Consider the following 12,946-nt stretch of genomic DNA (forward strand, 5'->3'; position numbering starts at 1 on the left):
GCTGGAAGTCCAATTCACATTCGATGGAGCTAATAAAGTTCTGAAATAGGCATATCAAGAAAAAGGACACCAGGAAATTAAATGATAATGGACATGAAGTCCAACTCTCTCTAACAGATGAAATATGATTTGTACCATTCTATGAACTCTGTTTTATGAAGAGCTGACAGGCTGCACAAAGGAAACTGTCACCACATGTCAGAGAACTCTGACCTCTATTAACTGTGTGGAGCACAATTTTAAATACTAGGGCCTTAATTTCTAACTGACTTTCTCAGATTATTAGTAGCTGTGTACTAGTGTGTGTGAACACATCAGATCAACAAAGTAAAAAATAAATCCAATTCCCATCTCCATAGCGTGTGTACCTTGAGAAAGGGGAAGTGGGCCAGCATGCTGGACACCCTCTCTGCATTGTGTCCTTCATTAAGGAAGTCCAGCTCCAGCGGCATGTTCTTCTTGGCCTCTTCCACCAACCACATAAAGGCAAAGTCTGGGAAGACCCAATGGACTGCCCTCAGCAACACCTTCAAAATATAAATCAGAGCCAGTGTCACTGTAATGTACGAAAGTAAGAAAGTAATATCATGCCAATGACTAACATTTTATGCCAGTATTTGCTTTCAATTTTGGACAAGGGCAGTTGGTAGGTGTCTCTACTTCATTACTTGGTAAGTTGACTCTGAGGACAGAAATATATATACAGTGAATTAAAACACACTTAATGTTGCACAGCTAGCAAAAATGCTACCAGCAAAGCCAAATCAGATGTGTTTCATCACCTGTGGAAGAAGCATTCCACCATTCTGCCATTCTACACATTTAGATCTGTTGATCAGTTGTGATTAGTACTACTCAGCCTGTCAAAACTGTTGTAGAATGTCTTTTATGGCATTTTGTCAAATCTGTTGATGTCCTGAGGGTCATCTCAGCTTAGACTTGCAGCAACCATATCGGACATCTTTCTTTTCTTGCACCTTTTTTGCTAGTTGGGGTGGCTGTAGCTCAGGAGGTAGAGCGGGTTGTCCACCAAGATTGGTGGTTCGTTTCCCGGCTCCTCTAGTCCGCATGTCGATGTGTCCTTGGGCAAGATACTTCACCTCAAATTGCTGGCTGTGCCATCAGTGTGTGAATGATTAGATTTCCTCTGATGGGCAGGTTGGGACCTTGCATAGTAGACCCTGTACCCATTCAGTGTATGAATGTGTGTGAATGGGTGAATGTGATTCGTAATGTAAAAGCGCTTTGAGTGGTCGGAAAACTAGAAAGGCACTGTACAAGTACAGTCCATTTACCATGGATTACAAGCACTAAGTCCATATTTGAGGCCACTAAGGGTTGTAAAAGCTGGTCGACCAATGGACTTTACTACCCTGAGTTGATGTTTTCAACTTGACTAGTTGCTGATCATGTGATTATGACACTAACAACCTGACAGCAAACAGCAGGTGAGGAGCCTTGCACCTCATTAGAGCAAACCAGCATCTGTGCATCATGTGTGGAAATACTTCACGAAAGATGAAGCCAGCACTACTGTCACTTACAAAACTTCCTAAATTCCACCAATATGTCCACATCCCCACCAGGGGAAGTAATACCCTGGACCATGTTTATACAAACATTCCTGGCAGCTACAAAGCTCTTCCTTGTTGCCATTTTGGTCTGTCAGACCATATTTCCCTGCTTCTCCTGCCTACTTACTCTCAGCTGACAAAAAGGGTCAAACCATCAGTAAAAACTGTTAAAGTGTGGACAGATGAAGCTAGAGCAGCTCTGCAGGACTGTTTTGAGTGCACAGACTGGCACATGTTCAGATATGTCGCCACCCAGGAGAGCCACATCAACCTTGAGGAATATACATCAACAGTGACATCATACATCATCAGTTGATGATGTGGGGATCACAAAGACAATAAAAACATTCCCCAACCAGAGAACCTGGATGAATGGAGAGGTGAGGGCTCTATCCAGAGCCAAAAAAGCTGCCTTTCGGTCAGGTGACAAGGACGTATACAACACTGCCAGAGCAAGACTGAAAGCTGGCATCAAGGAGGCAAAGCAGCCACATCAGCAGAGACAGGAGAGAGACCTCAACACCAAAGATATGTGGCAGGCAATCCAGAACATCACAGGCTACAAAAGCAGGAGCGTCTCCATAATGTGTGAGGCCACGTTGCCAGATGAGCTGTACAATAGTGCTGTACAATAAAATAACAAAAGTAAATTAAAATAACAAAACATAACAAAGCATAAAACATAACAAGGTAACAGCAAAAAAAAGAAAAGAAAAAAAGGAGTAGAGATGACATAACAATACTATCCCAAATATAAACAAAAATAAAAAAAATAATACTAAAACATAAAGCTTTAAAGGGGCTATATTATGAAAAACTCACTTTTTCAGTGCTTATGCTTATGTATCTGGGTCTCTGATGTGCCTATTAACACACAAGCTGTGAAGTAAGACCACCCAGTCAGTTTGGTTTGGGCTGGCTTGCTCTGTGATTCAACAAGCCTTTCAGATTTGATGCCCTTTCTTACGTCACGTGGGGCAAAGCTAGGCTAAGCTAGGCTAAGCAAAAGGCGAAAAATTCACCCGTATCATGAAGCTGAACTGGGGGACAGAGTAGAGATGCCCATTACGGTAACTGTTCACTACACATCCCCAACACATGGAATCTGAAGGTCCAAGTGCTGTGTACATCAATGATACCACAGAAACATACTGCTGCCAATATTGCTGATTGTCTGTCTCAGATAATCAAGGAATGGGGCAAACTTGCTTTTTGCACTGTCCATGACAAAGCCAGTAACATGAACTTGGAGCCATGGAACTATGCAAAAACTTTTCCCAAATACCTGGGATGCACTTGGCACCACCTAAAGTTGGCAATAAATGCTGGCAAAATGAAGTTACACGTGCTGTACTTTTATGACCTGTGCCTAGCAGGATGAACAGATCCACTTCAAATTTGGTCAGAAAAGCCTTAAGACATTGATGATTCTATGTGGTGAATATTGTGAGTTTTAGTCTAAGGCCTATGCCGTGGTGGCACTGCAATTTTGATGTTTCGCCATTGCAAAGCAAACTGTTGTAACTTGACTCCACATAGTCAGATCTCTCCCAGATTTCACATGTTTGATAAGAATCCCGGTCTGAAGACATGTACAAGTCCATATTAAATCATAGTAATAGCGCCACCTACTGGCAACAGGAAGGTATAGACCTTATAATTTTACTAAATACTCCTAGGGGGTTCAACAGATCCACCTAAAATTTGGTCAGCTGAGTTGTAAGACGTTGATGATGCTAAATGGTGAAGCTTTTGAGTTTTTATCAAAAGCTGTTGCCATGGTGATGCATTATTAGCCATGAAACAGGAAGCTGTGTGGGGCTAGGGGTGCTCGAAAACTCACAAACTTGGCACACGCGTCAGAACGGGTGTATTTAGTTGTCTGATATGGATGTTGGACTTGGGTGTGGCAAAATGACTCAACAGCGTCACCTAGAAAATTTCAAGGTCAAAGCCCCCACCTTTAAATTTGACATACATGAACGAATTTTGGTAGGCTCATGAATCATTTCCAGACACACAAAAAAGCCTCTTGGAGCATACTCTAAGTCCAACAAGAAGTCAGCCATTTTGAATATACTTTTTTTTCACAAAGTGAAGCATTGTATTTTAATGAACTCTTCCTAGAGATTAAGCCCGAGTGACTTATTGTGACCGATTTGGTAGGTTAGATCTAAAGACCTTTGTGATACTAAATTGCAAAGGTTTTTAATTTACATGCAATACCCTCGGTGTGGTGTGCCGATCACTCTGGCTCAAACATCTTTGGGGCATTAATAATTAATAGTTAATAGGGAGTCAAAGGAGTGCCATAAAAAAGAATAAATATGTAAAAGAATAAGAAAATAAATGTGGAAATATATAGAGAAATAAATAAAAGTATAAATAAGTAAATTAAAAAATGTGGAACTATAAAGAGGAATGATTAAAAGAATAAATAAATGTGTAAATATAAAGAGAAATAACAAAATATAAAAGAATAAAGGAGTGACATAAAAAAGAATAAATCCGGAAAAGAATAAGAAAATAAATGTGGAAATATAAAGACTACTTATAGACTAATAATAAAATATAACAGAATAATTGGTCTTACAGATTAAATCTAAAAATTTTTGGTGCCACATTAGTTTGTCTGAATGTAAAGTGAAGCTTCATGTTTCACTGGACAGAACAACAGCACTGCCTCTGGGGCTCTATATGTACAGGTGTCACCACATTTACATAAATACAGTGGAAACTGCTTATAGTGATCACTTCTGTCCGGGTCAAATTGATAACTATAAGCGGATGATTATTATGACTGATTTTTTTTCTTTTTCTTAAATTCTCATGCAGATTATGATCTAATAGACATTTGTATATTTATTGCATGAATATAAAGTAATGAAATGGGCAGCTTTGCTTTTTACTGAATTTTATTGACTGTTTCAAAATACAGAACAGCTGTTTCAAATGGTTGTTGTTTCACTGCTGCATCTCGTTTGCTCATTTTTGGCAGTTTGTCATAAGCTTCAAGGAGACTACATTTTTCATTAAGAGAAAATTACCTTTTCCTCTTCTCCCTCCCGTCATGTTTTCAATGTGTTTTATTTATTTTTCCAATTACAGGCCCAGGTTAAATATTAAGTATTAGAGTTTGCTATGCTCCTTAATTTTTTCCTTTTTTTTGGAGGGGGAATAAGCTATTGATTTCCAAGCTCTATATAGTTCTGGGAGAGGCTCAGATTCATTAGTGAGGTGTTATGCAGTACAAGAGAGGGCAGTGTACTGCCTGACTTAAATACTCACCATCTTATACAAGGGGGGGGACTTTAATTGTGTCCTACACCCCACTCTCGACCGTTCCAGAGACACTACTAGAATTTTGAGCAAGTCAGCACAGTGTTTCAACTCTTTTCTTGAGATGTATGGAGTAATTGATCCTTGGAGATATAAAATTCCTGAAACTAGACAGTATACATTTTTCCCCTTCCCATCAATCCTACTCTAGGATAGATTATTTTCTCCTAGATAAAAACCTGTTCCCTATGTTGACATCTAGCGGATGCGGGGATATCATCATATCAGATTATATTCCAGTGGAGATGTTATTACAATTCCCAGAAAATGAATCTATATATCGCCTATGGAGACTTAATCCGAGATTGCAGTAATGAAGATTTTCATCTAGTACAACCATGTGCAATTTATGGGAAACTATGAAGGCTTATTTGAGGGGGCAGGTGATTATACAGTGCTGGCATGAACAGAAGGAGGATGAAGTGTACAGAAGAGCTAATTACTCTGATAAGTGAGATTGATAAAAAAAAAAACATGTAATCAAGCCATCTACTGACCTCTACAGGGAGAGAGTTAAATTACAAACTGAATTTAATCTATTAACTACTGAGATGGCTGAAGAGCTACACTTAAGATCTGCCCACTCTCGCCACTCCTATTTGATATCACCCTTGAACCACTGGCAATCATGCTCATAGACAACACACAGTTGGCTGGTATTAGTAGGGGCAGACGGCTCCACAAGCTCTCGTTATACGCAGACGACCGTGTTTTCTTCTTGTCAGATCCTGATATTTCTATTCCGATGGCATTAAGTGTTATTTCAGAATTTGGGAAAATATCTGGTTATCAGATAAATCTAACCAAAAGTCTATTATTTCCAATTAATGAAAAGGCTTGATTACTTTCATATGAATCCTATCCATTTAAAGTTACTAAAGACTGTTTTACTTACCCGGGGGACTCAGTCACCCACAGGTATGGGAATTTATTTAAGCATAACTTTAAGCCTGCACTGGATCTTACTCGCTGGTCCACACTTCCCATATCACTGGCTGGGAGAATAAATTCTGCTAAGATGGCAATTTTGCTGAGATTCTTGTTTTTGTTTCAAACAATTCCTATCTTTATTTCTAAATCATATTTTAAGGAGCTAGATAAATGTATAAGTACTTTCATTTGGAATAAGAGCATTCCCAGGATAAGGAAAGCTTTTCTATGATATTTTTAAGAGGACGGAGGCTTGGCGTTACCAATTTTTATTTACTACTACTGGACAGCCAACATTCGCAGGATAGCCTATTGGGTCTCTGTGTACTATGAGGGAGACAGACCAGTTTGGAGTCCCATGGAGCAATGTTTCAGCCACCCGGTATCCTTAACTTCTTTAGTATGCGCTCCACTCCCATTAAAGTGGTCTGGATTACAAGGTAACGTCATGATAAAAGGCTTGTTGAAAATATGGAGCCAATTTAGGAATCATTTTGGACTCAAGCAGGCCCTGCCCTCCATGCCAGTCATGGCTAATTCATTATTTGTTCCATCATTCATGGACACAGCGTTCCATTTGTGGTTTAGACGGGGGTTGAAATGTGTGAATGCCCTGTTCGAGGATAATATGTTTATTTCTTTTGATGGACTGGTAAGGGGGTATGGTATCCCACAATCACATTTCTTCAGATATATGCGAGTCCACCATTTTGTAAAAGAAAATTTCACTTCCTTTCATACAGCTAAGACCTTTGTGCTGCCTATTTGTGCGTCTCCTCCCGGCAGTTCATCCTGCATGCAGCTCTGGGCACCACAATACCACAAAGACAGGCAAAACAAATTTCAAGGTCAGGAAAATACCAAACTGTCCATGTGCTGCTTGCGCTGGTCATTGCACATCATAAAAAATAGGGCCTGATGTTGGATTTGGTGATCAAATTATTTAATCTAGTCTGAACTGGCAGCCATCATAGGCTACTCATGGTCCTCTGTGTTCCGATTAGGATTGGATTTAAAGGTCCATCATCTTAGAGCAGACTTAGACATCATCACTGTGACCATAATACCTGGCTTTAGGCATTCCCACTTTATTACCATAACACCTGAAAGTGGGGGGACAAAAAGTCTAGTTGTCCTGTTGACATTTACACAAGTCCTAAAACTAGATAAAGTGCACCCAATTAAATAATTGAGACAAAAAAACTTTTTCATTTATTCATTCATTTATTGACGAAAATTATCCAATCCTAGATATTTGTGTGACCCCCTTTTGCAGCAATAACTTCAACAAAATGTTTCCGGTATCTGTTTATCAGCCATGCATATCAGCTTGGAGGAATTTTAGCCCATTCCTCCTTCAATCAATCAATCAATCAATCAATTTTTATTTATATAGCGCCATATCACAACAGAAGTCATCTCAAGGCACTTTTCACATAGAGCAGGTCAAGACCGTACTCTTTAATATACAGAGACCCAACAATTCCCCCATGAGCAAGCACTTGGCGACAGCGGTAAGGAAAAACTCCCCTTTAACGGGTAGAAACCTCAAGCAGACCCCGGCTCTTGGTGGGCGGCCATCTGCTTGGTGGGCGGCCATCTCCTTACAGAATAGTCTCATCTCAGGGATGTTGGTGGGCTTCTTTGCATGAACTACCTGCTTCAGGTCCTTCCACGGCATTTCTATAGGATTAAGGTCAGGACTTTGACTCAGCCATTCCAAAGCATTATCTTTCTTCTGCTCTAACCATTCTTTGGTAGACCAACTTGTGTGTTTAGGGTTGTTGTCTTACGGCATGACCCACTTACTGTTGAGCTTCAGTTCACAGATGAATACCTTGACATTTTCCTAAAACTCAGAACTCATAGCTCCTTCGATGATTGCAAGCTGTCCTGGTCCAGAGGCAGCAAAGCAGGCCAAAACCATGATAATGCCACCACCATGTTTCACAGATGGGTTAAGGTTCTTAAGCTGGAATGCCATTGCCAAACATAATGCCTCTCATTCAAGCCAAAAAGTTTGATTTTGGTCTCATCCATCCACAGAACATTTTTCCAATCATGTTCTGGCTTATCCACATGGTCTTTAGCAAACTGTAGATGGCAACAATGTTCTTTTTGGAGAGAAGTGGCTTTTTCCTTGCAACTCTGCCATGCACACCATTGATGTTCAATGTTCTCCTGATGGTGGACTCATGAACATTTACTGTAGCCACTGCAAGAGAGACCTTTAGTTTCCTAGATGTTATCCTGGGGTCCCATGTGACTTCCCAGAGTATTACATGCCTGCTCTTGGTGTGATCTTTGTTGTTCAACCACTCCTGGGGAAGGTATAAATGGTGTTGGATGTCTTCAATTTGTACATGATCTGCCTGTTAGTCAACTGATGGAGTCCAAACTCTTAAGAAATGGTTTTGTAACCCTTTTTAGCCTGGTGAGCATCAACAACTCTTTTTCTAATATTATGACAGTGTCATGAATACTACAGGCCCTACAAATGTATGCAGATGACACCGTTGTGTACACACATGCAAAAATAGCTGAGTTAGCTGCTGCTAAGCTAACAATTGCATTGGAAAGGATCACACATTGGCTTGATCAATCATGTCTGAGTCTAAACATAAACAAGACAAAGGGTATGTTTTTTCTCTAAAACTATGGTACAACCTCCTAATGCTGATATTTTCATCAAAGGTGAAAAAATTGACATAGTTACTTATTTTAAATATCTTGGTGTGACATTGGATCCAAATTTGAACTTAAGAAACATGTAAAAAAAAACAGTTAAAACCATAAAGTACAACTTAGTAAATTTTAGAAATATTAGAAACTGTCTCTCTTTGGACGCAGCCAAGATATTTATGCATGCTATGATTCTTCTAGTCAGCTTTCTCTGTTAAAGGCACAACTCAGTGGAATGCCCTACCTGATGATATGAAGAACTGCAGTTCTATCAACACATTCAAGGCCAAATTAAAAAACCAACTAAAGACGAATCAGCTGTGTGACCACACAAATTTACATTATAAATTTTTAATTGACATTGTGGGTGTATGTGATGTGCTGTTGTGTGTAGCTTTGTATTTTGTATGGTGTGTTCTGTGTGTTTTTGTTTTTTGTTTGTTTGTTTTTGCTTTGTACTGTTGTTGTGCTGTTGTATGTTTTGATTGTGGGGGACTACAGATGCAAATTAGCTTCGAGCTAACTCCGGTGCAGTGCATCTTTAATGTTTAAAGCTGCACACTGTCCCAATCAATAAATCAAATCAACGAACGTCCTCAGAAATATCCTTTGTTTGAGCCATGACTCACTTCCAAAACCTGTGTTGTGAAGCTAAGACTTTGATGGTGAAGACCCAGATTTCTCTTCTTTAAATATGGCAGGGCCTCCCAGACTCACACTTGATTGTCATCCCATTGAGTGAAATACTTGACTCTAATTTCTCCCTTCAGATGAGTTGATAATGCTAGAGGTTCACATACATACATACCCACACACAAATATGTAACATTGGATCATTTTCCTCAATAAATAAATGAACAAGTGTAAGGTTTTTGTCTCATTTGTTTAACTGATGTCTCTTTATCTAGTTTTAGGACTTGAATGGAAATCTGATCACATTTTAGGTCATATTTATGCAGAAATAGAACAAATTCTAAAGGGTTCACAAACTTTCAAGCAGCACTGTATATATATTTAAAAAATATATAAAGAAATAAATGAACAAATGAATGTGAAAGTGCTTATAATATATATTATTTTATATTTTATTATTTGTCTTTATATTTCCACATTTATTTATTCTTTTATTTGTCTTTAGATTTCTGCTTTATTAAACTGACTTATATATTATTTTATTTATTCCTCTTTATATTTCCACATTTATTTTCTTATTCTTTTACGGATTTATTCTTTTTTATGGCACTCCTTTATTCTTTTATATTTTGTTATTTGTCTTTATATTTCCACATTTATTTATTCTTTTATTTATTACACTTTCCACATTTTATTATTTATTCTTCTTTATATTTCCACATTTATTTTGCACTTATTTGGCCCATAACCAGGACTGATTCCCCATTAAGAAAACCCAAAAACTACTTGGCTGTCCCATCCATCAGCATTCCAAGTGACAGAATTTTCTTTCTGGCTGGGAATACCATCATCCAGTAGTGGATGAGCTTCCATCTTGCCAGTTGATGCCCTCTAATCTTTTTATATGCAAACCAGGATAGTAAAGGAAAGACTTTGACTGAGCAGGACTGATAGCAAGTAGGCTTACAGATTAGGTCATGTAGTGACTTTTGTTTTCTATCTCACATATTTTACTGACATTTGCAAAAACCTCTCTTCTTTTGCATTAAAATGTGAGTTGTGGCACACGTTATTGTTGCTGAGTTGCAGCCTGTTGCTGTGATGCAGTATTATATGCCAAACTGATATTCCAGTTTGTTTGTTTTTCTGTTGTGACTGCTGACACAAAAAACAGTAGTGTGACACATGTTGCATAATGTTTCATGGGTTTCTTTGGTAATATGCAAAAAAAAATCAAAGAATTCCCTTTTCGAGTGCATTTGTTTTTTGTGTCAGCATTGTGTGACCCCTAGAGGCCACTAAGTACAGTACATTCAGTTCTGTGCCTAAAATTTCCTTCCACATCTAACACTTCTTCATTTATTTCAGAGTAGTTTTACACACACAGACTCACCTCCATCACCATTATGTCCTTGGAGCTTTGTCTCTGGACTTTGGGGTGTTGGACCTTGACGGCCACTGTCCTCCCATCATGCAGCACTGCCTTGTGGACCTGAGCTAAGGAGGCGGCACCCTGCGGCTTCTCCTCAAAGGAGACAAATAACTCTGACAGCTGCAGGAGAGAGATAGATGCGGAGAGGGAAAGAGTGGGAGAAAGCAGAAGGTAAACCAGGGGAAGATAGAAGGGAAAGAGGTGTGAAGTTGGGAGTGGGAGAATAGTGTGATCATTAATCTGATCACCCCTATTTACAAGCTATTGTCAGTACTATACTGTACAACTGAAGGAGGCTAGACATATTACAGACAGAGGGGTGTACATGTAGGTACAAATGTCTTAATTTTTTTATGTTATTTCAATTAGTTGCCATGCTAAATATTGAGGAAGTGTTGAGTTTGTAGCAGCAAAATAACATATGTGAAAGCAGATCAAAACAGAACAAACACTCTAGGCACCATACTAAATACAATAAAGTATATTTATAAATTCTTTTATAAAGGCCTGGTTCTCTCTTCATTTAAGGTAAATAAAGGCTGAGCTTTGTGAAAAGGTAGTGTAAATGTAAAATAAAAAGAGGATATTAAAACGTTAGAAGATTTTAAATTAAGGTTTTAAATATAATAATAATTTTAAATAATAAAATAAATAAATAAATAGTAGAGGATATAAAGAATATAGTGTGCAAGGTTGAATTGATACGAGCATTGAAAAACTGTGGCAGTTCTACAATACAGTAATATAGAATAGATATAATGCAGTAGTGCAAGAGGATCAGGTGATCCAGTAAGTAACCGCGCTTTATTGAGGTAGTGTATTGGATTTAGTGTGTGTGAGTATGTGTAGGGGTTATGCGTAGTGTCTAAAAGACATACTAAAAGTAAATGGTAAATGGTAAATGGACTGCATCTATACAGCGCCTTTCTAGTCTTCCGACCGCTCAAAGCACTTTCACAAATACACTGATGGCAGAGGCTACCATGCAAGGTGCTAACCTGCTAATCATGAGGAGCTTCTAATGCTCATTCACACATATACTCACACACCAATGGCACAGCCTTTGGGAGCAATTTGGGGTTTAGTATCTTGCCCAAGGACACTTTGATGTGTGGACTGGAGGAGCTGGGGATTGAACCGCCAATGTTCCGATTAGCCAAAGTGTGTCTTTTAGAGAGACAGTTATAGTGTCTCTCAACACACTGCTACCCTCAGCACCCAATTGACTACTTAGCATCATTGTCTTACACCTTAGCTGACCAAATTTTAGGTTGATCTTGTTAACCTGCTAGTAGTAGTTAGTAGGAGTATGGGGCCTATAACTTCCTATTGCCAGTAGGTGGCGCTATTACTAATTACTATTACTGATTCAATATTGGGCTGTACATGACTTCAGACCGTGACTCTTGTCAAATGTGAAATTTAGGAAAGACCTGACCATGTAGAGTCGAGTTTGTTTTTTCATGGTGAAACATCGAAATTCACCACGCCGCCATGGCAAAGGCATTCAATGAAACCTCACAATCTGCACTATATAGCATCATTAAGGTCTTAAGGCTTTTCTGACCAAATTTAAGGTGGATCAGTTCAACCTGTTAGGCACAGGTAGTACAATTATAGCACCTGTAACTTCTAATTGCCAGTAGGTGGTGCTATGACTATGAGTAAATATTGACATAGAGATGTGTTAAGGCTGGGACCCTTATCAAGCATATCAAGAAATTTGGGGAAGATTAGACGCTATACATTTGAGTTACAACGACTTCCTGTTTCATGGCAGGATGCATGGAAATTTGTTGTCAAAGGGCATTGGATGAAAAGTCAAGATTTTGATAACTTTTCATCACAAAGGGCTTTAGATGACACTGACCACATTTGAAGTCGGTCGGGTTAAATCACTAGGAGTTCATTAAAATGTACTGCCTGCAAATGGCAAAAACTGCAAACTAAATTCAAAATGGCTGACTTCCTGTTGGACTGAGGGTATGGTTACAAAGGATTTTTTGAGTGGCTGGACAGGATACATTTGCCTACCAAATTTAGTTAATCTATGACAAATTTAAAGGTGGGGGATTTGACTTTGAAATTTTCTAGAGGGTGCCCTTGAGTCACTTTGCCACACCCAAGTCCAAAAACCATATCAGGCAACTAAATACACAACTTCTGACACGTGTGCCAAGTCTTGTGAGTTTTCAAGCACACCTAGCCCCTCAAACACAGCTTCCTGTTTCATGGCGAATAATGAATTGCCATGGCAACAGCTTTTGATGAAAACTCAAAAGCTCCACCATTTAGCATCATCAACGTCTTACAACTTAGCTGACCAAATTTTAGAAGGATGTGTTTAACCTGCTAG

The 12,946-nt window shown here is 38.8% G+C and overlaps 1 protein-coding gene across 5 annotated transcripts in view; it reads right to left on the reverse strand.

Annotated features, from left to right (window-relative positions):
- Positions 1-12,946, reverse strand: part of adck1 (aarF domain containing kinase 1) — a 128,620-nt gene that overhangs the window by 42,461 nt on the left and 73,213 nt on the right. For all 5 annotated transcript variants that reach the window (XM_044374964.1, XM_044374963.1, XM_044374962.1 and 2 more), the window contains 2 exons: positions 10,552-10,710; positions 369-527 (listed from right to left, as the gene is read on the reverse strand). In XM_044374964.1, coding sequence (XP_044230899.1) covers positions 369-527; positions 10,552-10,710 — 318 coding nt within the window. The remainder of the gene's footprint in view (positions 1-368; positions 528-10,551; positions 10,711-12,946) is intronic.

Source organism: Thunnus albacares, chromosome 15 (genome assembly GCF_914725855.1).
Source record: "Thunnus albacares chromosome 15, fThuAlb1.1, whole genome shotgun sequence".
NCBI lineage: Eukaryota > Metazoa > Chordata > Actinopteri > Scombriformes > Scombridae > Thunnus > Thunnus albacares.